The sequence below is a fragment of the Epinephelus fuscoguttatus genome, linkage group LG3 (assembly GCF_011397635.1).
Source record: "Epinephelus fuscoguttatus linkage group LG3, E.fuscoguttatus.final_Chr_v1".
Lineage (NCBI taxonomy): Eukaryota > Metazoa > Chordata > Actinopteri > Perciformes > Serranidae > Epinephelus > Epinephelus fuscoguttatus.
In genome coordinates, this window is record NC_064754.1 from 38,748,548 (window position 1) to 38,772,611 (window position 24,064).

The 24,064-nt window shown below is 40.5% G+C and overlaps 1 protein-coding gene across 4 annotated transcripts in view; it reads left to right on the plus strand.

Annotated features, from left to right (window-relative positions):
- Positions 1 to 24,064, plus strand: part of LOC125885580 (activating transcription factor 7 interacting protein) — a 37,007-nt gene that overhangs the window by 7,557 nt on the left and 5,386 nt on the right. Inside the window, exons 2-9 of one of the 4 annotated variants that reach the window (XM_049571235.1) lie at positions 18,259 to 18,311; positions 19,270 to 19,794; positions 19,937 to 19,994; positions 20,187 to 20,399; positions 21,691 to 21,869; positions 21,991 to 22,128; positions 22,250 to 22,321; positions 22,426 to 22,520. In XM_049571235.1, the coding sequence (XP_049427192.1) occupies positions 19,276 to 19,794; positions 19,937 to 19,994; positions 20,187 to 20,399; positions 21,691 to 21,869; positions 21,991 to 22,128; positions 22,250 to 22,321; positions 22,426 to 22,520 (1,274 nt within the window). In that variant the 5' untranslated portion in view covers positions 18,259 to 18,311; positions 19,270 to 19,275. Of the gene's footprint in view, positions 1 to 13,863; positions 13,899 to 18,258; positions 18,312 to 19,269; positions 19,795 to 19,936; positions 20,400 to 21,690; positions 21,870 to 21,990; positions 22,129 to 22,249; positions 22,322 to 22,425; positions 22,521 to 24,064 lie in introns of those variants that run through there. The other 3 variants (XM_049571234.1, XM_049571233.1, XM_049571232.1) reach the window with 3 other exon arrangements.

Consider the following 24,064-nt stretch of genomic DNA (forward strand, 5'->3'; position numbering starts at 1 on the left):
ATGTATGTGCACCATCTTGAAAATACAGGTACATACAGGGACATACTTCAGAAATACGGAATTGCCTTTCGCGTTTTCAGTTGTTGGTTTCCGGTTTCCGCCTGCAGGTAGAGTGACGAAAAGCAGCAGCAGCAAGCAGGCTAGTCACAAGTGCCGGTGCATTTGAAAATCTCTGGCTTCATAAGATGGAGGATCATGCTTATTCAGCTTCTTTACTTGAAAAGGGGACATCTGCAGCTCAACCTCACACACCTCATCCCTCTCCCCACATCACTGTGCTGCTGTTAGCCGATGTTAGCGATAACAGCGGCTAACAGCGGTGCTGGCCTGTGATTACGTTACCTTTCTCCTTCAGCAGCTCTCTCCACCTGGGAAAGGCTGCCCAGATACTGACCCTCGTTTTTTGAATTCACTGGTCACGTTGCCTTTCCCTTTGCACTTTCTTGGCGACAAGGATTCCGTCTCCCGTGATGCTGCATATGCATGATCCTGCATTATGCTCAAAGAGAGGGACTTTGTTATGCTGCAGTAGTGCCAGGGCAGTAGCAGCGCCGCTAACAGCGGCTCACAGCTGTCAGCGGCGCAGTGATGCGAGGAGAGGGATGAGGTGTGTGAGGTTGAGTCACTTGTCAGTTGTCAAAAGACAAGACTTGATTTACACCCGCCCCAACAGTCCTACGTTATAAACACAGCCAGCATCAGGCAGAAGCCTGAATGAATACTCCATGAAGTATCGGATGACATGGTTTCATCAATGTTTGCCTTTTGGTACACAGCGGCTACCGTTGTTGCAATGCGCGTTTGAAACAGTGAGGGGCTAGAGTGCGCTATCAGTTTGAATGCCATATATGATTTCAGCGTTAGATGGGAGAAATTCCTACACACTGTGGCTTTAAAGCTATGGTCTACGTTTAGAAAGACAAAACACACCCCTCCCTCTGTGCTCCATGATCCCTCCCCTCCGAACTCGTGTCCTCCTCCACTCGGTGCCTCCTCCACACCCCCTCCCGCATAGCAATGAACACGCTGATGTGACAATGTGTAAACGTGATAGCTATTTTAGCTTAGCATACATTGTAAAGATGGCAGCAAATGTTAGTCTTTTGACCCTGAAAAACTTGTAGACGGACATCAATGATAACATTATTTACTTTCATAATGACAACATAGTTTAGCAGCCTCAAACAAATAAACACACTGATGTGACAATGTGTAAACATGATAGCAATTTTAGCTTACAATGCTAAAAATTAGGGTAATGTCTCCGTCGAACAAGTAAACAAGTGTTGACAATATTGCAGACAAAAAATGTTTTGACGCCGTCTAACCACACAAAAAACTAACGGCAGCTTTCAGTCATACAGTTATCTATGTCAAAACATCCACAATAAAAACGAAATATTACCTGTTCAACAAAAACTCTGCTGTATCAGCATCACTTTTCAGGCCCAGATCTTGCCGGAGCTTTCTCCACCAGTCAAAGAATGACCCGATGTTTACTCTGCTCTGAGCCCTCAATTTGTCTGATTTCCTATTTGTTTCTGCCTTTTCAGAGGCAGACTTAGGCTTCCTTTTGGCCTTTGCCGATGGGGCAAGCAGAGGCTGCTTGCTGCTGTCGCTCTCTTTATTTTCCATATCGAAACTCGTGTAGCTGAATCGCTTAGGCCCTTACAAACCGCTCGTACTTTCAAATGCGGAGGGGGGTTGGGACGAGGCGGGACGAGGAGCAGAGGAGTCTCAGAGTGGAGCAAGGGGATTGGGTGGAGGGTGCGAGAGAGAGAGAAAGAGAGAGAGAGAGAGCAAATTTGAGCAAGGAGTAACTCCCATGCAGACCGGACGGCTGTGATTGGTCCATTTCTTTGCAGGCCTGCAGCCGCCAGAGAGAATGGATTTTTTTGGTTCCTTTTGCTCTTCACATTGTGTAGCTAGCAATATTGGGCCATAACCTCCATCTAAATGATGTTAATAATAATGATCAATCTTTCTAAACATAGACCATAGCTTTAATAAAGGCTTCAGAATTCATGAGTGGGGTATTGTCTTATATTTTATGTTGTAGAGCAAAATTTGAAAGTCTCTTCAGCTTGTGTTGACCACAGACCTTATTTTAGGCGTCTAACAAAATAAATGTTCAGAAATCCAGTGACTTGCAAGACAATGGAATTGGGGGTGCAAAAATGATAACTCATTTCGTAGTTTTAGGACTCATTCCTGGAGCACTCTATGGAGCCTAACCTAACAGATATTCAACAGTGTACCATGTTGCAACTTCATTTGAACCAAAAGGAAATGAAAATTGAGTACAGTGTTAGTTCAGGCAGGACATGATGTCAAGCTCAGCTCACATCCCAGCTACCTCAGCTGATCTCAAGCAGCCCAATCAACTGATGGAGCAGCTGATTGATGGAAGGGAGTCAGCTGATAGATCACATGATTCCTTTCCATGCAACCAATTGGCAAATCTCTTTTAGGGTGCCTTATTAAAAAGCTTTGACCTGCCTGCTGTTGCGTCTTCCTCTGCAAGCATTTTTGCAACCTGCGTCCACCCCAGCTCCTCCTTTTCATGCCTTAGGCTTTCCATGTAGGCACGTGGAAGGGCAGGGAGGTTTGTTGTCTCTACCTTAGGCTTTCCGTGTATACATGTGGAAGGGCAGAGAGTTGTGCTCTCTCTGCCTTAAGGCTTTGCACATAGGTGCATGGAAGGGCAGAGAGGTGTGCTCTCTCCACCTTAGGCTTTCTGCACAGGCCCAGGGGCAGAGAGGCCCCAGAAATGCTAAAAAGCTAACTCATTTCCAGGTTTTAGGACTCATTCCTGTAGCACTCTCTTTGATTTGGAAGTAAAGGGTCATACTTACCCTTCCTTGACTTGCACACTGATGTCCCATAGCATAGTAAATACTGGGCTTTCGCTAGCCACTAACACTGCTGGCTGCCTCCACATAAGACAGATGCAATAAGTGTACTGTCAGTCTCCTTTTCCTTCGTGGTCAGTTATTGTAAGCAGTGTGATTCCCCAGTACTAAGTTAAAATCTTTGTCACCAATAGAGCTGAAGCTGACTCACGAGAAAGAACTTAAGCTTAATCTTGATACACAAAATTTCTTCCCTGTCATTCACATAAGTTACTTGCTGCCGCTTGCTTAAAGCTACCACACAGGTCCCGCAAACTGGTCATACCTTAGTCCACTGATTAGCAGATATTCGCATGACAAGATAGGGCCACAGTAGGTAGAGCTGTAGAGACAAGGAGCCTGGTTTACTTGCACTGCTGTGGTCACTATCGCTCTGCCTCTGTTTCATCAGTAGAAATATGCACCCTTGTGGCAAAGGACAGTAAAGGACTAATGAGGACAGGAGCACTCACCTGTCTTCACAGAAAGGATAGGATGGGAACAAGAGCTAGACCAAATGGTCATCTGAGAGATGGTGCGGCCAGTCGCCCAAAGGCAAAGGAATGCAGTTGTCACGCCAGAGTGGTGGGTTTGAACATGGTTTGGAGCAGTACCTTTCACTTCCCTGTAGGCTAGCACTAGAATTTTAAAAATGGATGTGAGCTGGAACAGGTAGCCAGTGATAGAAACAGACAAGTGTAGTTATATGACAAATGTAGAGGTTGAACTCCAGGAGGCAGGCAGCATTGTGGACTTGCTCTAGGTGGCAGCTCAGGAACCAGAAGCAGCAGCATAACAAGGGAGTTGCGGTCATCCAGTTGATACAGCATAGTATCGTGATATTTTGCGTGGCGATATTGCATTGATACAGGGGCTCCAAGTATCTAGCTTTTATTATACATAATTAACTTTTGTAAATACTCAATGCAACTTTTGGTACTAGGGTACTAGAATAATAAACCCAATTGCTTGTTTGGTTGACTAGATGGTGCTGATATGTTTCTCCAGCCGAGGTCAGCAGAGGTCTCAGTGCTGATATGTTTCTCCTGCCGAGGTCAGCAGAGGTCTCAGTCAGCTTTGCACCTATGTGCAAAGCCTTAAGGCAGAGAGAGCACAACTCTCTGCCCTTCCACATGTATACACGGAAAGCCTAAGGTAGAGACAACAAACCTCCCTGCCCTTCCACGTGCCTACAAAGATGGAGGCACCAGAGAAAGAAATGCCGTTAGCATTTAAATCAAATATTTGGACTTATTCTGGATTTTTTAACATGGAAGGAAAGGAGAACTTAGATATGAAACATGTTCTTTGCAAGCAGTGTCATATGAGAATAAAATACTCTGGGAATACTACGAACATGAGGGCCCACCTCACACTCAACCAATCAAAGATAGCATTAGCTGCTGAGATCCAAGCGAATGCTAAACCTGCTCTGCCGAAAAAAAATCAACCAACAATGGACACACTTATCTTGACAAAACTACCATCCAACTCTGAGAGAGATAGGAAAAACACAGTCCATCACCTACTTCATGTGCAAAGACCTGTGTCCATACAGCATTGTTGAAGACACAAGCTTTTGTTACATGCCAAAAATACTGGAACTCAGCGCTACAGAGAAGTGAAGTATAAAGTCGACGAATCTTTGAATACAGCATAAGGCTGTGCAATTCATTGTCTGGTGATCGCTATTATGAATTTGAGGTCAAACGATTTCAAAATTAATGCAGTCAAGGGTAAACGATTTTTGGTCACAGATGCCTGGAGATGTTATTTTGTCTTCTACAGAAGCTGTGCATGTGCAGTTCATATGTGATTATAACTGCACATTCTCTCACAGAGGACTGGCGACCACTGTTTCGTGTTCTCCAAACTAGAACAGGAAATTTAAGTCACACCTGAACAAACATTGCAAACCTCCTGCAAGATGCAGCACAAGATCGGGGGATTGCGGTTGTAACAGACAACGCTTCTAACATGGGTGCCGTCATTCAGTTAGTGGGATACCTGCATTTTAAGTGTTTCGCTCACATGCTTAGTTTGGCCCAGCAGAGGGTGTTAAATCTGCCAGTTCAGTTTGTCAGGTGTATGCAGCATTTCTGACAGGTTATATGATGGCGTTGGTCAGTCTGACTGCTTTGCATCACATTTTGCTGAAATAAAAATGATTAAAGTCAGATGAACAGTTGCTAGCTAATTGTATGGCAATACTCAGTATATTGCAATAATATCGTATCGTAATAATATTCCCACCCCTAGTGTAATTAAAAAATAGCTCACAAGTGGTTGAATGAGACTACAAAATGTCATTATGCAGAACATGGCTTTACAGTCTCATTACGGTGGTGACGATAAGTAATGCGACTGTAGTGTACTTTGTTTTTAGGCTAATGTTAGCATTTTACTTCTGTGGATTGCATTTATGCTTAAAAGAATCATAAAAAAAGGAAAGGTGTTTATTTGTGGAGATTATCTTGCTGAACAAAATATTTAAGTATCATAAACTTTTGTTTGCCCCTTATCCTATTTTCTGCAACAATCTAAAATCCAATAGGAAAAACCCATTTGCTTTTAAATGCGGGAACCAGGGCAATGTTAACTTCCAAAGAAAACGTCATCCTTGTACCACTCTATAGGGCATTATTTAAACCACCTTGAAATTTTTCTAGCATGGCATAAAATGAATGGCCAATGAAACTCTGAGGTTAGAGAAACTTTCTTAAAGATGCATTTAAAACGATGAGAAATTCATTTAAACTAAATAATGTTTTGGATAAGTTTTGTCAGTAGTGTATAAAATAATTGTGGATTGATGTTCTGGTGCAGCCCAGCGAACATGTGATTTAGCCATTTAAGTAACTGCCTCGAAAAAGGTCATGAATGTAACTAAAAGGTCATACTGAAGTTGTTTTATAAATATTTATAATGATTTTGTAATGATAATAATGGTTACTGTTATTATTATGTAGAACATGGAAGTAATACAGAGACATAAAATAATATATGTTAGAAATAAACATTTCAGGCTGAACAAAAGATTAAGATATGTCACCCATTTGCAGATCAAAAGGAATCAAAAACCTAAAGAGAGCAAACCAGCAGATGGAAAAGCAGCAGTATTTTTAACTAAGCGGAGTAACAGTGCAGTCACAGGCAGTGCAATTCAGCTGTGCTCATGATAAAAGGGATTCTTCCTGCTCTAAGTGCGTACAGCAGCAGCAGCAGCAGCAGCCATTTTGTGCTGTAGCACTGCAAGCAATCTATCAAAGGGAAAGGAGTGGGGGAGGGGAAAGTGTCGAGTAGCTAGCTTGTTGACTAATTCAAATCATTAAGCTCAGGAAATGTTAGCTGTTTGTTATGCCAGCTTTGTCACAGAAAACAATCTCTATTTTTCTCCTAGCTACTTTCTACTCTGTCTGAAATGAGTGTTTTTGGCTGAGAGGAAAAAAGCAGTTTAAAGCGTTGGATTTATCCTTCCATAAAGACAGTAGAATTTTTGCCTCAACTTCTGAGAAATGTGCCATGTTTAGAGGTGGTGTTGTTGCTACAGAGACAGAAATAAAATTTGATCGAGTAGCTCAGGGAGAATGAGCTGCTCTTTCAGGGCCAGGCTTCTCTGCAAATTTAGGAGAACTAGAATTCATTCAAGAGTATTGGCATGCTCAACATAGGCTAATTTAGTTTTGAACTTATAAAACAGATTTACAATTGCTTAGAGAGCTTAAAATTTGTCATTCACCTCTCTAGCTCCCTCCCTTGTTTGTGAGAACACCCTTTTGCTGCAATGGTTTAGTCCATGCTTGGCTGTAAAACTCCAGACTGGAGCAGACTGCTGGTGTGGGGGAGGGGAGTTGGCGCTCTGTGTAAGGCTGAGGACTTCAGCTCTGACTCTGTGGTGCTAGCTATAGCTCATACGATCTGATTTAAACTGTAGTTACTTTAAAGATTGTCTTTAGGTTATTAGAGTTGTACCAGAAAAAGGAGGGAGTAACTGCATGCAGTTCAGTCCTGCAATTAACCAAAAGTATTATTATTACCTAGGTTACCTAGCTTACTTTAATATGCGCCTGGTGTGTGTTTTTTACTCTGCAGTATGTCAATCAACATTCATTGGCTTTTCTTGTAGCCATGACAGGAGCCTCCCTCAGTAGGGCATGGCAAAAGAATCACCATGTGCTTTGCTTGATTCTCATGGAAACTCCTGGTTTTGCCCTCCCCCTCCCCCTCCCTATTTTTCTTCCCTCATTTCCTTCTGTCCAGCTCTTGCTAGTCTCCATTTATTCAAAAGAAAAAACCCAAAAGAAATCACGCGTACACTGTTTGGGCAATGGTAGCCTAAGAAGCAGTGCCTTCATACTATTGCAGAACAAGTTAACCATGTTTTGAGATGGCTTTCCTTTGACAGTGATATTTTTTTGCATGTTTGAATTGTTCACCCTTTCAATCTGTCATTTGTCAATTCTCTCTTTAAAATACTATTAGAGTTCACATTATTTTACAGTGGCCTGAGGTAGAGGCAAGAGATTATCTAATGTAGCTGCTATGATTAAGTGGTGTGTCTATAACATTTGGAGGGAAAATACCCACCCTGAATGGAAAACGGGTTACAAACAGACATACATGAAGCAACGTCGCAGGAAAAAGATCAATAATCAGCTCCTGCTTATAATAACTCAAAGTCTTTGCTCCAAAAATAGCAAAGATAAAAACTGTCTGATCATATGGGGAAGCAGCAGGATGTTTTGGGATTGTGTTAAGTTTTCTGCAGGACATGAGTGAGATTTATATGAGGTGAAATGTGAACAAGTGAAATGGGAGGTATTACACTTCATCAGGATTTTGAATTGTATGATTATAATTTACTTCGGCAGGCAATTTACTTTGTGTTTATATTTATTATTGATTATTGACCTACAGACAAATGCTGTCTTCACACCAAATGCAAAGCAAATTTTTGTCTTGTTTCACTTGCTTGAAGTTTGGCTAATGGCAAACTTGGTTCGTAGTAAAGTACAAACTACTTTACAACTCTTTTATTTTTCATACTTTTTAAGGCAGAGCCTACTGCTTCACTTATTCCACTGTTAATCTGCTACAATAAAAAAGCAACTTGAATTACTCGATAGCGATATGCTAAGACGCACCTAAGCAAAATAGCTTATCATGTGGTCCTAAGGCTTCACTCACTTGTCCTCGAGCACTCTTTTTTTTTTTTACAATACTAATGTTGAGTTCCACGTGCCCACAGACTGCAACATTAAGTTTGTCCTCCATTTCTGATTGTAACATTAGGAGAATCTCAACTAGATCTCAACACTGATAGGCTTCTACAACAGAGCATCTCGTGAACGGCTCGCCCAAGTTAAAAGATTAAACTTACAAGAATGCGCTAATAGCGCAAAATTTTCATGTATTCGTTGGCTGTGAGTCATGCAAGTTGAAAAAGTTTCAACTTCGCAAACAGGAAAAATTTTGCGTGTTTGCATCATTCACGTTGCCTGCTGTGAGTTTGCTTCTATTTGCATCATTGCATTGACTTTGTTTGTAATATCAGTCGGAGAAATGCTCGCTTTGCAATCGGTGTGAAAACACCATCAGACCTTACACCTCGTAATAAAATGTGTCTTGTATCCAGATTGTATCTAGATATGATTTATCCTGATTACATTTAATCAGAACCATCTGTAGCTATTCTCTATTATTTGCAGCTATTCTCTATTATTTGCTTGGCTATTGCTTCATAAATGGCTTGGTTGTGACATGAATTGCCAAATTTTGGTCCTTTTGTCAGACCAAATTGAAAGCAGACACTGTAGTCCCGTCTTGAGTCCATCCACGAGTTCCTTGAATGTCCATATGCTTTCTTGCTGCTTTCTTGTTAGTAGTTTAGTTCACAAACAGGTTAATGGTGGCTACTCCACTGATTTGTTGCGCGCGATAATTTATTTCTGCCCACATAGTTGTTGTTGATGGACTAGAAACGCAATTGCATTTACTCTGTTTACAATGTGACCCTGACCACCTCGGGAGGTGTTTTGGCCGAACAGATCACAATCCATCCTCAATGCGTTTTGGGTGCATTTACACTCATAGCCTACTTTTTGTGGTCCAGCAACATTCGATTGCAGTTCGTTTTCTCAGTACGCGTTTACTGCAGGCCGTAAATGGTGTCTCGGACAGCCTGCCTCGTTAGCACTTGCTAGCATATCTAGAATGTATTACCACAGTGAAAATCCGGTAAGTTAATGTTTCTCTTGAAAATATTTTCTGCTTAACAAATTTTCCCTTTCAACAAACTTTTAGTATGTTTTTATGCACCACCGTGAAAATTGTGATTTCACTAAGATACAATAACCACATTTTATTTATTCATTTCAACAGTTTTGAATTAGTGCGTTATACTGCTTGTGGGAATTTGCATTTAAGTGTGTCCACTTTTTTCCCTGAATCCTCTTACTCTGGGCACTGAAGCCTCTTCCTACATGCATTAGGGGAGAGGCAGAGTATCCTTTGTACAGGTTGTCAGTCTGTCAGAGGTAATATCTATACAGACAAACACATCCACACTCACTTTCACACCTCTGGGCTATTTAGAGTTTCCACCTGACTCGCATGTGTTTAGACTGTGATCGGAAACCACATTACTCAGAAAAGACACCATTCCTGATTACACAATCACTGCTTGTAGCCAAGAGGTGTTGGGTAAAATAATGTATTAAAAGAATAACAATGGAGAGTAGTCTGACTGTAATCATGTTTTTTAGCATGTATTGAGAAAGTCTGAACAATACACTTATTAAATCAGTATCACAATACAATAATTATAATAATAATAATGATACAGATTTAATGCTCTACATAGGAAATAAAAACTGTTTTTATAGTTACTGCAAATGAATGTGATGATGTATGAGTTGCTTCGGCTCTGTGCAAAAAGTTTAATAGGGTGAAGCTCAGATAGGTGCAACAGCCTCATAGGTAGACTACGTGCTTTAGGAGAATAGTGCGAATTTTTCTTGATTCATTTAGCTAAATATTCTAGTAAGTCCATCAACTGAAATTAAATGTCTTGGTGAGAATTATGCAAATAAAAAATACTTTAGAAGACGTTGTCCTGCCGCAACATAAGATGTTGTGCTAGATATAGCAGGCTCTAAGGGCTCTGTGTAGCTGTGCTCAGCAGACCAGGTGGCCATTTTGAGTTTCAGTGAATCCAGATGCAGGCGGTGAGAGTGGGGGAGGGGAAGACTGCGCACTGTGCGCAGTAATGTTGGAATGCAGGCTCTGCTCTCAGTGGCGACATCTTTTTTTCACATTCAGTATTTAGCCTCTATAGAAGATTTCTAATATTAGATTGCTGTTAACATTTTTTTAAATCAGGACTGACAGCATCCCCTGTGAGTGACAGTTGAGGACAGCTAAGTGTCAGGTTTACTGTTTGGCATATTGGTTGAAGCACTAACTGCAGCCGGGAGGAACAAAAGTATTATTTTAATATCCAGTTATCTAGACATAAGTTCATCAAACATTTATCAGTTTAGCTCTGAATTGATGTGAGGTGAAAAATGGAAGAAATTGGTTTTGTTAACCCACCAGCCATGGCTTATGGTGTTCCTGCTGAAAGTGACAGGCATGTGGGCTCATTGCAACAACAGTGAAACTCTAACCCAGGGTATAGAGGTGGTCACAAAGACTCACAAAGACATGTTGAGATAACATTATTTGAAATCATTAAATCACATTTGCTGTTTTAGAAGTAAGTTTTTTTAGTTTTCCCCCAAGATCCATGTATGAGTATGGAGATTTCTGCAGATACAGTCGTTTTTTTTTCTTTCCCTTTTTTTTTTTTTTTTTTTTTTTTTGGAGGCGGAGTTTGTTATATGAGCTGCTCAAGCCTGTGCTCAGCATGCTGCTCGCAGCAGCGCTGGTGGCCATTTTGTGTTTAGTATCAGAAAGGGGGGCTGGGCAAAGAACGCATGGCAAGGTTTTATTTACTCTCACAATAGGGCTTTTGATGAAGACAGGTGAAGGTATCAAATTAAAGTTCATTGTAATTACACATTACATTTACAGTGCAGAACCTCTTCAGCAAAACATTTTTTCTGTTTTGAGTCTAAACCAGTCAAATCAGGAAATTGTTTTAAATAATGTATTTTGTGAAAAATCCATAAAATCCAGCAGTGCAAACTTCAGTAAGATTAATAGTAATGCACAAAAAATAGGGGATTTTTCAGTTTCTAGGTGGGTGTTCTTTGTTCCTCCTGAGTAAGGAGCCACCCCCGTGTTGGAATGGTTCAGTCCTAACAGCAGCCCTCCCTGCTCTGGGAGAGGCTGGGCGGATAGAGGCTGCTTATGTGTCATGCTGTGCTCTAGTTACTTGCTGTGCGCAGCTAGCCTGAGACTTGAGTGACTAAAAAGCGATTTTTCTTGCTTGCAGATGAAGAGTGCTTAACAAAAAAAAAAAAAAACAAACTGAGATAATCTTTCTATCTCCAATGTGGTTATTTTAGTTAATTATAAAAAAAACATTAATGTTTCTGAGAAAAGTGTTAGTCTGGCTTATATTGACTTGTTTTAAGAAATTATACTAAAAAATCTGAGCGAAATAAAACTTGCGTTAGTATTTCACTTGTTGTGTGAAAACCCAAGAAATGAAACTCCTAGCCCTTATTTAGCAAATCTGTCACAGCACTTTGACTGTTCCATTACTTGAGTACTTCATTTTATCTCTTTTGTTTTTATCGCACCACCCCCATTCACTCCCTCCCCCCATCAGAATGGTTGAGTCCGTGTCTCACTTGGAGAGCTGAGAGAGAAAGAAGGAGAGAGTGTTTGTGTGTGTATGTGTGTGTGTGTGAGAGGGAGAGAGACGGAGAGATGGGGGAGGGTGGGTGCAGCTGCCTCTACGTTGAGTGCTGTTGGTGTGCAATTTAGCGCTGGCTGTGCGCCGCTAGCTAGGCCCTGACTGAAGTGCATGTTGTGCTGCTTTGTTATGTTAAAAGTGGCTTCATTTGTTTTGTATGTGTTTAACTGGTTATTGTTTGATGGCATATCTAATAAGAGATTTTCTGCTATTTGGTTTGTGACTGTTAACCACAGATAGACCTTTAAGAGGGCATAGTTGCTGTAAAAAAAGATCAGAGTTTTTAGTTAGATGTTAGACCGTTGACCTCTTCTTTGGCTGTTTAACCATGTGGGCCATTGATAAGATCAACAAATTATTAATCTAACCTCTAATGGATTGCCCCAGATTTTCAAGCCCTTCTCTCTAGGGGGATCTTTTCATCATTTTAAAAACATGTTTTTCATCAACATTTTGTTGAACATTGAGTTTTCAGTTTTGTTTTCATCTAATTTGCTTCTATTAAAACCTACTCTGCTAGACTGGGTGATAGAGCTGCTTGAGAGGATATTGTAAACTCACTGTTTGGTCACCGTTAAGGCTACTTTTTGCACTCATAAAGTCAAAAATAGACATTCTCTGTTGAGATTCTGTGTTGTTTTTTTTCCCTCCAAGTGGTGACAGTGGAGTAAGAGCAAGTGACATTCATGGAAGATGCAAGGATGTGTAGCAGGATGGTTCTGGAGGATAAAGGAGGATGTGGTTTTGTGCTGTTTTAAGAAATAGAAACATTAAAGCAAGCTGTAAAACCATCAAAGCCACTGATTTTCCTCAGTTCTTGCTTGAAACTATTGAGATACAGTGGCTTACCTCACCATTAAAAAAACAAGAGCCATCATAACCAGAAGGGGATCACTATTCGTATTTCCAGAGTTTAAAACAAGTTGAACTAGTCATAGTGAGTGTTTAGATAAATGTAGACTGTCAAATTATTCTATCAGGGCCTGATAACCTAGCTTGTCAGGCAAAGCATTTTCTGATATTATTTAGCCTCCTCATTAGATAGCTTTTTCAGCAGTTTAACTAACAGCAGAATCTTGTTAGCCTTTACCGTGATCTATAAGAGAGCTGATATGAGATCATATTCCATCCTGGGTAAGCTCTGGTCCGCAGTGGTTGGGTCATTAGAGACATAGTAGTAGGCTGAGGCTAACGTGGTACTCAGCTCAGCCGCATCAAGTGCTCAGTTTATTGCAAACGGTACCTCAAGTGACCATGCCGCATACGCAGTTCAGACAAAATCTGTCAGAAGACAGATCAGGGAAGACAATACACATTTCACTGAAAGAGTTTATTTAAAGCTGTGCCAGGGTTTCTAATTTTGTCTTTTGTGAGAGTGTGGTGAAAATTAACTATTGTAGCACTTGAGGAAAACAGTGACATGCAAATGATGGCTTGAAACACAGCTTTACATTTCAACCTAGTAGGTGGTGAACACTCAACAAATTATTAAGGTCAACCTCTGCACTCCAGTAGCATTTCTCTGAGCTACAGTGTTTTCCCTTACCCTTTTTTGTCATTTACTTTGATTTTCCTATGGTGTTATTTTAGAAAGCAGAGTCACCCCCCTGCCCTTTGTCAGAATGGTTTAGTCTGTGCTGGCTGTAGCTTTCCATACTGTGGTCTAGTTTGTGCTAGAGTTGGGGGATGGGTGTTGCTAAGCAACAGTCTGTGCAGTGTACTTCCCCTCTGTCTGTGCGGTGCTAGCTAGTGTTAGTATTGATAATCACCACGCTGTAGTTAAAAATGTTGTAGACACAAGATTGGATTTGTATATATTTGTGGGACCTTCAAGTATATCATGCACTTACTGGGAATCATCAGACATAAAAAAATATGCATTTTATTTTTTGGGTTTACTTAATGGCAGACTGCTGTGTCAGGAGCTTTGAACTGACTGTTCTTTTGAAAGGGTTTGATTAATGCTCATTATAGAGACATGTAGGCCTCACACCCTTTTTAGAACATACCCCTGCAAGAAACAAGATGGACTAGTCCTAAGTGAGCCCCTCCTCCTTCCTTTAATGTTCTTCTCAGGCCACTCACCCGGCTCCCACAATCAACAAATACATGGAAGGCCTCAATCCCCACACCTCCTGCTAAAGGTTCATGTTTCTTTGTATTTAAAGCATGTTTAACATTTCTCTCTGTCATTTAAGTCTAACTCAGTTTTTGTCATTGCAGCTTCACACTTTTCTCAAGGTTAAGGTTAATTCTCAAGGGCAGTAAGCTAGATGAAGAAGGCAGGGTTTTGGCTTGTTTATGTTTTTATGTTTTTGGGGTGGTTTTTTGTAGCAGGAAACATTAATTTTGGACATTCTTTATATTTCAGTTTCCTGCAAAGTAGGAGACAAATGTAGCCGATGTCAGTAAGCATTTTGTTACTTGCAGCAGAGTGCGTGACACCAGAAGTGCGCGTTCTTTTTAAACATTTGTACCTGGTCGCACTCACATCTTTGGGCTCAGTGACGAAAGTTGTTAACGTGAGTCATTCATGTTCGGTGTCCATACACACTTGTGTACTTGTATGTATTTATAGCACTGTCAACACATTTGTGGTTGTTCAATAATGTGACTCCCACAGATTCCACAAAGGTGTAAAGCATCTCGCTAACTATCGTTATGGCAGTTACTTTTAATTTGTATCTTTAAACTTTATGCAGCGCTATCCAGCTGCTAAAAACCATTGTATTTGTCCAGTTAGCAGTTCAATTGCTAACATTATTTGTTTAACTATTTTTTGTAATCAGGACCAAGGTGGCCATTTGCTGTTGTTTATGTCCTTGGAGTTTCCCGTTGGGGCAGAAAGCTTTGAACAGAATCTTGGCATCATCTCATCATTCCTGACACAAACTAATTATAGAAGCAAGTACAGTTTTCAAACATGTTAGAGCCATAGTGCGCCTGCAAAATTGTTCTTGAATTGTTTTTAGCTCGTAGTTGCCCACTTGCTGTACTTGCTAACGCACAGTCACTGTTCTAGTTCCAGTGTTTCAATGGAGCTCAGTGATGCATTTTTAAAAGTTGGTTTAGCCAGAACACAGGAAGATACAACAAATGAAGGTTTGGAAATGGATACGTATCTGAAAGTCAGATACTGATCCATCAAAAGTGCTTTCATGTGTACCAGAACCTGTCTAATTTGTCAACCAGTTACATACCTATGAATAAGTGGTATCAGAGAGAAGTGATTTATTTAAATCATGTATCACAGTCTGGATCCTGTACTGGGGAGGCCAACGTGCTTTGGCAAGTTGCACATGCATGTCCATGTACTGCATTCCAACAAGATATGACTTGCACTTTGGGTTTATGATCAACTTTTCCATCATGTTGGACAAGATTTGATGAGCAAGATGAACCGCTGAATTATGGTTGCATCTTCCACATTTGACCCAATAATGTGATACTTTAGCCTGAAAGAGACCGTTTGGATGTTCTTGTGAGGAAAGAATGCCAAGTTTTTTGTTTGCTTGGTGTCACAGAGGCTTAAACTTGAGTCCTTCCGCTGCAGAACTGAATCCCTAGTCACCCTATCTTCTAGTTATTTGGAGTTAAAGAGACTTATATGTCTAGTTTGACAGAATCACTGTGACTTTGTGACATTTGACCAGCAACTAACTCAATGGCTAGTCACCTTGGGTTAAAAAAGTTTCTTGCAGAAGCAACGTTCTGAGACTACAAGGATCAGTGTTGCAACGTGAGAGAAAAGGAGTTGTTAAAACCCAGAGAGAGAGAGGTAGACATTTCTCCTTGTCTCCTGTTGTTGATGCCTCTAGCGTCACATAAAGGGATATGTGGAAAATTCCTTCTTATGTATGGTAGCCTGCTTACCTAGTACATGACAATAAACACAATCAAGTCAAGCAATATTTTTAATTATTAAAATGTGCTGGAAGTTGTGTAAGTCCTCTTTTCTTCGCAGTGAAACTGGAGCATGTTGGGATTGTCGACTCCACTTACATGCCATCTTGCGGGACCTAAATTTCACAGAAGGTGCATGATTTTTTTTTTACCAAAAGGCAGAGACATAATGGAAGTCTGCCTAATGTTTTGAGTCAACAGTCAGTGGATAGTATCACAGGAAACAAGCGTGACTTGCCTGTAACAGCATTATCGGATGTAAATTCAGATCACCTCAGAGACATCAGTTTGTCTGGGCAGGGAATACAATCTGGGAATTGATAATCCTCTGAGTTTGTCAAACTATCCTGAGAGTTTAAGCACAAGTCTGAATCTATGTGTATCTCTGTCTTTTTAAAAAAAAATGATGTAGCTTTTGAGGTGCGCAGCAAATGCCACACCCAGCGTGTGCATACTCATCTGACACGTGTAATGATTGTTTTCTGCATTTCTCCTAGTCACGTTCAGCAGTGCACTCACTGACTTAGCTCACGATAGCCTCATTTCTAAATATGGGCTAATGAGCTTTCTAGAAGATGAAAAAAAGAGAATGAGTTATTTCACTAACACAGTGATTTTATAGTTTATGTACATATAATGTATAAGCTATAAAAAACACAACTTAAACCATAACTGCCTTAATATTAAAACAGTCACCCAGTGCAATTAAAATGGCTGAGGAGTAGCTGTAGCATGTATTACAGGAGTTGATAGATTGAACGAATGGGGAAAAAAATAAACAATTTAATAATGTTTAATTTTGGCTTATGTAACATTTTTGTTAAATGTTCTGAAAAATTCTACATCCTGTTTACTGTGCCAACTTGCTGAAACATCAGGCTGATAGTAAAATTGTGATTAAGCAGGGTGGTGCTGCAACCTGATGTCTGATAGAGAATCCAGTTCAGCTAGCTACTGAGAGCTCAGTCTGGCAGCAAACAGCAGGGCTGACGGCCATTTTGAGTTCTGCACAGAATCCAGGCGCAGTAAATGAGGCCGTCTGATGGGGGAGGGGGGATATTGTGCTCTGCGCAGTGTGCAATAACACTGGAATGTGAAGTGCACCAGTGATCGTGAACTTATAACGCTCTATATTTATTTGTTTTTTTTGTTTTTTTTTTATGCTGACTTTTGGCGTGATGCTTTTCTCATGTTAAATTTAAAGAAATTCTGACAAAATATCTCCTCACTTGTTTCTACAATCAGGAGTTTATTATCATTGCAGGAAGCATGGTTTTTGATATGAAAGCAGAATAGGACTGACTTACAGTGTTGTGCGTATGCGCCAGCATGTCAGAGTGCTGCTCAGTTTTACATTGTAAAGTGTACACTCGGCCCAGATCAGTCTCCTAGTGGAGTTGCATTTTTCCATGTACATGTGACAGCCTGCCAGGTGGCAAAATACACATGTCTAAATTAAACATTGTTGGAGGAGGAGGCCTTTTCAGGTGGTTGTGTCAGCTGCAGTCTTGCAGGTCAGCAATGCAGTAACAGAGCTAACCAACTTTACAGCGTAAAACTGAAGCAGCTTGCTCTCATGAGATAAGATTTTAAAGGTTACTTACATGATAACTGGCTTTGCGTTCTGTTCCTGCACTGCAAGCAATAGAGACATTTACCTGCATACAGTATCTACCATTGGAATATGACTGCTTTTTGTGACAGCGTTAAAGTTATGTTAACAGACTGATGGATCTCACTAATGCAGTCAGCATTTTAACAGAAAAATGAATCCTTGTGGCTGCGTATTCTTGAGCTCACCTTCACTAAAACATGTGGTGGGAAAATGTATGAAAGCCTCTTTTCTGCAGTTTCATGCCTCTCTCTGTCCGTTGTGCTGGCAAAACAGTTTCCCGTTTCCAGTTTCCTGTGAATCTGTTTCTTTGCCACGTCTTTGTTTGATTGGTCGGCATGTCATGTTTCTAATTGGGTTCTCTTGCTTTCTTGCCTGCAAATAGCTTATTAATCAGCTGATACAGTTTTTTGTACATTGATCCTATAAGCTTTGTCCTAATACTAATGCTAAATAGGAATGTGCATCAACTGTATGAAATAATCATGTCTTAATTGTTTGGGGGAAAAAAACATTTTTTGCCAAAATAAAACTGTAAAAAAAAAACCTGACATAAATTGGGAAGAAATTATTCCTTTGTAAAGATGTGTTAACAAAGTGAACTATGACTGTAGTAACATTCAGATGTAACAACATGGCTCTCATTGTTTGATATATACTAGCTTTTTGTGTCTAGATGCGTGGTCAATCAGTTCTTACTAAATGAGGATATACTTCATTGTCATCACCATAATTGTACCTCCAGTTTGATGAAATTTGCAGTAACCTTACAAATATCTCATTTTAAAGCCAAGAGCTCAGTTACAGCATCAGAGATGGAGATAGACTGCTTAATTCAGAGGACCTAAATTTAGGGTTACACTTTCATTTGTATGGTCTATGGATTTCATACATAGTTGATGTTGCCTCCCAAGTTTCAAGCAACAATACAACATTCAGTAAAAAAATCTTTTTTATTTATTTCTTCTTTTTTATTTTTATTTCCTCAGGTTGACGAAGAATTCTGTGGTAAATCCATGACTAGGAGCCTTTCGGGGTGAAGGTGAGTTATTCATAGATGATTTAATTAGTGCATGCACCGCATTATTTAATATCATAACACATTTCCTCTTTGCTACTGAATGTAAAATGAGAATTTTACTGCAGCCAAGCACAGTCTCCTGCAGCACAGAGCTTTAATGCATTTCTAATTGTGTTTGACTCCCATAAATAGAAGTTTAAATCTTTACAGACATGCATGCATATAAAATGAATGTAAATGAAATGAATACATATGAAATATGACAACTAGCTTCAACACTACAATGTGTGCAACAGTCAGAACTATGTACGGAAAATCCTTCAGGTTTTGCATAACCTCTTTACTGCTGCCAACACAGCCTCGATCCGCCCGCTCTGATTCGCTGAGGGTTGAACCAATAGGAAGGTGGGGGGATGGGAGGAAGGTTGGGTTGCTGCTATTAACTTCAATGTCATTTCTGTTCTCTGGATCGGGACTTAGGTAAACATGAAATCCATGGTTTAATAGGAAAATTAAGTAAAGGGGCATTTGTCATAGCAGTAAAAGCTTTTTCTGACTGACAGGCAAAAGTCCTTCTGGCTTACTGAGCTGCACCTTCATTGTTGTCAATGCAGGACAGATAGAGCAATGTGTAATCAGGCAGTCAGGATCTTTCTGATTTGGCTTGGGTACTGAGTCAAATTTTAGTAAAGAAACAGGCTGTTGGGGAACCAAACAGTTAGGTATGCAGATCTCTGTGAAAGAAGAACCCTCTAGAAAAGAACAAACAGGAAAGCCATAGGGCTCCACAGTGACCTCTAGTGTTTGCTCTGAAACTCTGCAGTCATTTCTTTACTATGCAGTGCGTAACGTCCAGGACAGGTTCATAAGCGGAAGAGGCTGTGCTGCTTACTCTTGCAGCTATCACTACGGTTTGTAGGTCTTTCCCATATGCATCATGCCATTTGATAGCATCTAATCTATCCTTGTCACTCCACAGACAGCAATGGAAATTGTTGTGACTGAGGAGAAGAAGAAGATTTTCCGTGCTAGGAAAACCATGAAGATCAGTGATCGACAGCAACTGGAGAGTCTTCACAGCACTCTGTTGACAGCAGCTCCAGGTTTGTCTGACACTTCTCCGCCACCCCTAATGAACGGCACACACAAAGAGGATGGACAAAAAGTGGGGGACAAAGAGCAAAACAACATCTCGGACTCAAACTCCCCACAAGCTACATCCCCTGCTTCTCCTGCTCCTTTCCTGTCCCTAAATCTATCCCCTTCCCCAGCTTCTTCACAAAGTCCAAAAGAAAAGGAAGAAACTCCTACTTCTCCGGCATCACCATTCCATTCTTTGAACTTTGAACTTAAAAAGATGGAGGAGGAGGACGAAGAGGTGAACGAGGAGAAGAAAAGTTTGCCATCTTCCTCACCGAAGGAGTCCGTTACACCAGCTTCAACAGAATCCAAGGAAAACCAGGAAACAGACACTGAGGCGACTCCAGAAACGGAAAAGAAAGAGGTAAATGCTTTGAATTTTTTAGGAAATTGTTGATGACATATAGTGGATTTGCTCAGACTGCCAGGGTTAATGCTAAAGTGTGGATAGACTGAGAGTCCAGAAACCTTTTAACTAATCAATGTTTAATTTTGCTCTTCCTCAGGAGGCTCAGACTACTACAGAGGACCCAGCTGTGGATTTGTTGAAGGATTCTGTTAAAGGTTTGGCTCCATGTTCGCCTGTACCACCTCCAGTATCTGACTGCACAGAACCAATGGATACAGATAGTGACACTACAAAGGCCAAGGACTCTGGGGCTTCCACAGCCAAAATGAAAGATGAAAAGCCTTCTCCCCCCAAATCTCCCACTACCACTGATTCCTCTCTTCCTTGTCCTTCCCCATCTCATCCAGCTCCCTCCTCTAAGGATCTAAAACAAGAAAAGGAAATCAAAGAGGACAACATAAAAGAAAAGGAGGATAAAAAAGAGGGTGCGAAGAAAGCATCAGTAAAAGAGGAAAAGATGGAGGTGGACTCTGTGAAAGTCGAAATCAAAGTGGAAAAAAATGAAGTTGGACAAACAAGAAAGCCATCTCGGCCATCATCCACTCCACCATCTAATACAGGTATGAGAGAGTGGACACTGTGCCTGATAGCTTCAGGGTAATTGCTCCATATTGATTGAGTTTAGTACAAATTCAAAGGAAATTAACCAAAATTAGTCACATTAGACATCAGTCAAAATTTTATACAGGCAGAGTTTTATGTTCTTGTTCTCAATGTGTCAATGTTGCCCCAAAATGGATGGCAATGGAAATTTTATGATTCTATTACACAAAGACTCTTTTGCAGTTGAAGGCTGTGTTACATGATAATAAGATGCCATTTCAATCAGTATTTAAACAATGTCTTTTGTTAGATCCTCCATGCCTGGTAAATACCCTTGACCTTTTAACTCCATGACCACACAAAGATTTGTAGTCTACAATCCCAAAATGAGATTCCCGAGTGATGTCACTTGAGTGATGTCGTTAGGCTTGACAAAGTTGTTTCGACAGACTGTAACTTACTCCTTGTGATTCATAAATTGATTTTGATAAAATCAAGCTTCATTTAACAATTTTACAAAATATTTTGCAAGTCTGTAAGTTTAATAAATCAACCATTCAAGATGTTAAGAACACTTTTATGTTGTAGTAATTGGCAAGTATTACCAAGATCAAGAAAATAAGGGAGATGTAGGTGTTTGCACTTTGAAGCCAGAAAATGTACCTTGATCTTCAGAAAATGATTTCTGATGATTTTGAGTTTTTATGGTGAAAGGAACTAAGCATAAAGTAATGAATACGGGTGAGACCATCCCAAGGCACCAGAACTTGTAAGGCTGAATCAGAGTTTCAATTCCTTTTAACTTAGAATTGATGCATTTAATGTGTGTAATTTTCATATAAATGGGACATTTATGAGTGTGTACCCCCACAGTGCTCAAGTGATGTCAGGGCTTTATTAAAAGGTAGCTAGACTGTAAGCAGCAGATGTCCAAGAAAAAAATCCTGATGTAGCGAGGTGGAACACCAAAAGTGAGTCAATCTGGAGTTGGCTTTGACTCTCACTTTAGTGGGCGAATGTATTTACAAGAGTACCTGACAATCCTGCATAGTATACCTTCAGTGTAAATCAAAATTTACCAATTTGGGGAAAAAGACTATGTGGCAACATTTTGTATTGTCAAGTACTTTACATTACATTATTGCTGCTAGAAAATAATGTAATTTTTTGAGTGTTTTCTTTGAGAAATCTGTTTTGCATGTTTTATTTACTGAGAAAACAGAATAGTGCCAGAAAGCATAAAAGATATAGAGCAATGAATGGCAACCATTGGGTACTAGTTGGTGTTTGTCTGTGTTTCCTGAGCAGTGCAAGAGGAGAAGGGCTCCACCTCGGGACTGAAGCGCACTTTATCAGTAGGCTCTGAAAAAGATGGATCACCTGTTAAAAGAGAGGGGAAGAGGCCTAAGATGGAGCGTGAGGAGTTGGAGGCACAACTGGAACTTAAGATCACTGCAAAGGCTGGCAGTCACCATAAACTTGAAAAGGTTTGTATGCAATTATCCTGCAGCACAGATTGATTTCTTAAAATCTAAGCCAACTGCTTTGATGCCAGTGAATACTTCATAACTTAATCTAAACTTTTACCCCTTAACCTGATTTTCCCAGATTGTGCAGCAGCTGGTAGAAGAACGGTTGAGGGCCTTGGAGCAGACCTTTTTCGACAAACATTTCCAAGAGTTGAAGGACAGAGTAGACAAAATCGACTGTACCACCAAACACCAAACCGCCATTAGCACACTCCAAGTAAGTAGATGGTAATACTGCAATGTGAATGTCTGTAGGAAAACACATGCAGCAAAGTAAAATGCTCTTTGGCTGATTAGTACTGTGTAGTAAAGCAAGTCTCTCTCCACCATTTGTTTAGGCCAAGATAAACCGACTAACCAAAAAGTTTGGAGAGGCCAATCAGGCATCAGAGAACAAAAGGAAACAGAAGGTAAGAAATATGTTTCCTTTTGTTACATGCTAATACCTTTTCAATTTGTATGCAAGTGACTGTGCTTAAGAATGTTCTGACAGCATGCTGTCTGATTTCCTCAGGCGCTTGCTGCTGCTACTGCCGCCACCGCTGCTGCTGCTAATGCTGCTGCTGCTGCCAAGACTGCAACTGTTGCAAGTATCCCTCAAGTTCAACGGTAAGTGTTAAGAGCAATTTCTCCTCGAAATCCCAGTCAACCATACCATGTGTGTTAACTTTTTAATATATAAATTGGGTTCTTAAGGTTTTTTGGAAGTGATTTGTATCACTTCACTGCAAGCTCACAAGTTAGCTTAACCATTTCATTCTGTGACAAAGTTCACAGTATAGATGTATTGAAACATGTTATTTTTTAATCATACAGCAGTCTGTGCACTTTGGTATTTTGTGTGAATATAATTTGGCCTTTGTATGAACGTGACAATACCGGACTGAAGCCAGTACTACACACGGAGCCGTTCACAGCATGAATAGTTGACATTGTCCCAGGTTGCTATCTGTAATTACTAGAGACTGAATTTAAATCTAATAGACAGAATAAAGAATCCCTACATCCTCCAAATCCATACCGTTTTGGAAACCCAAGATTCAATGTCCCTTGTTCGGTTTGTCAGGATCAACTTTTTAACTTTTAACATCCAAATATTTCTTAAGACTGGTTTGGAAATAACAAACACAGTCTGTGTTTTGCACCTGCAAAGTAACCCCGCGTGGGTCCAGGTCCTGAGTCTTGTGACGTTCTACAATGTGAAGCCTGAGCGTTTCCTCAGGCAGTGCAGAGTGTAGTTAAAACTGCACCTCTCCTCCCAACAGCGTGCTCCGTCGGCAGACAGTAGAGCCGCAGCCTGAGGAGCCCGGAGAGGGAGTGGCGCCCTCTGTTGGCAAGACTCCTGTACTGTCTGTCAAGAAGGAGAAGGAAGAGGAGGAAATAGAGGAGGAAGAGGACAAAGATATGTCACGTCATATTGCCATGGCAAAAAAGCTGGCAGAATACCATGAAGGAAGATGCAGAGCAGACATAAAACTCCGCACAATCAGTTCCCACTTGGAGCAAGTGCTGTACCACAACTGCAAGAGAAGCTCAGGGAATCCCAGGCCTGACCGCTACGCATCTTATATTTTCCGCTACCTAGTCCCATACGACATCTACTGTGAATGGGTCGCAAAGGTCAACTATGTTGGATTAATGGGCAAGGAAGCACTGCCCGGAAACTTGAGGAGAACAATGAGGATGTACATTGAGCAGCGATTCCCTCTACTATCTTGTGACAGCTGGAGAGAGATTCGTGACGTTATCAATGAAATACTGCGAGTGAAGAGGAGACCTGAATTTTTTCGAGAATATCATGAAAGTACTGATGCGTCATTTTGATGGTCTCATAATACAGGAAAAGAAGCATACTGGGACAATTGTCATTATGCATCATTAAAATGATCAAAACATTACTTCTAAATAGCATTCATTGCACCTAGATTCTCAAGAGTGTTCACTGAAACTGAATTTCATATTGAAAGGGATATGAGTACCTGATGACTTGTACACAAAACGTGGAATTGGCTTGAAAACAAACTATACTTACACACTGATAAATGCTTTAATGAAAACCTCTGACATGTATTTCAATTATAAGGTGGAATCTCACCACAAGTTGTTCAAATATGACTGTATGAAATTGAATAAAAGGGTATGTCAGCACCTAA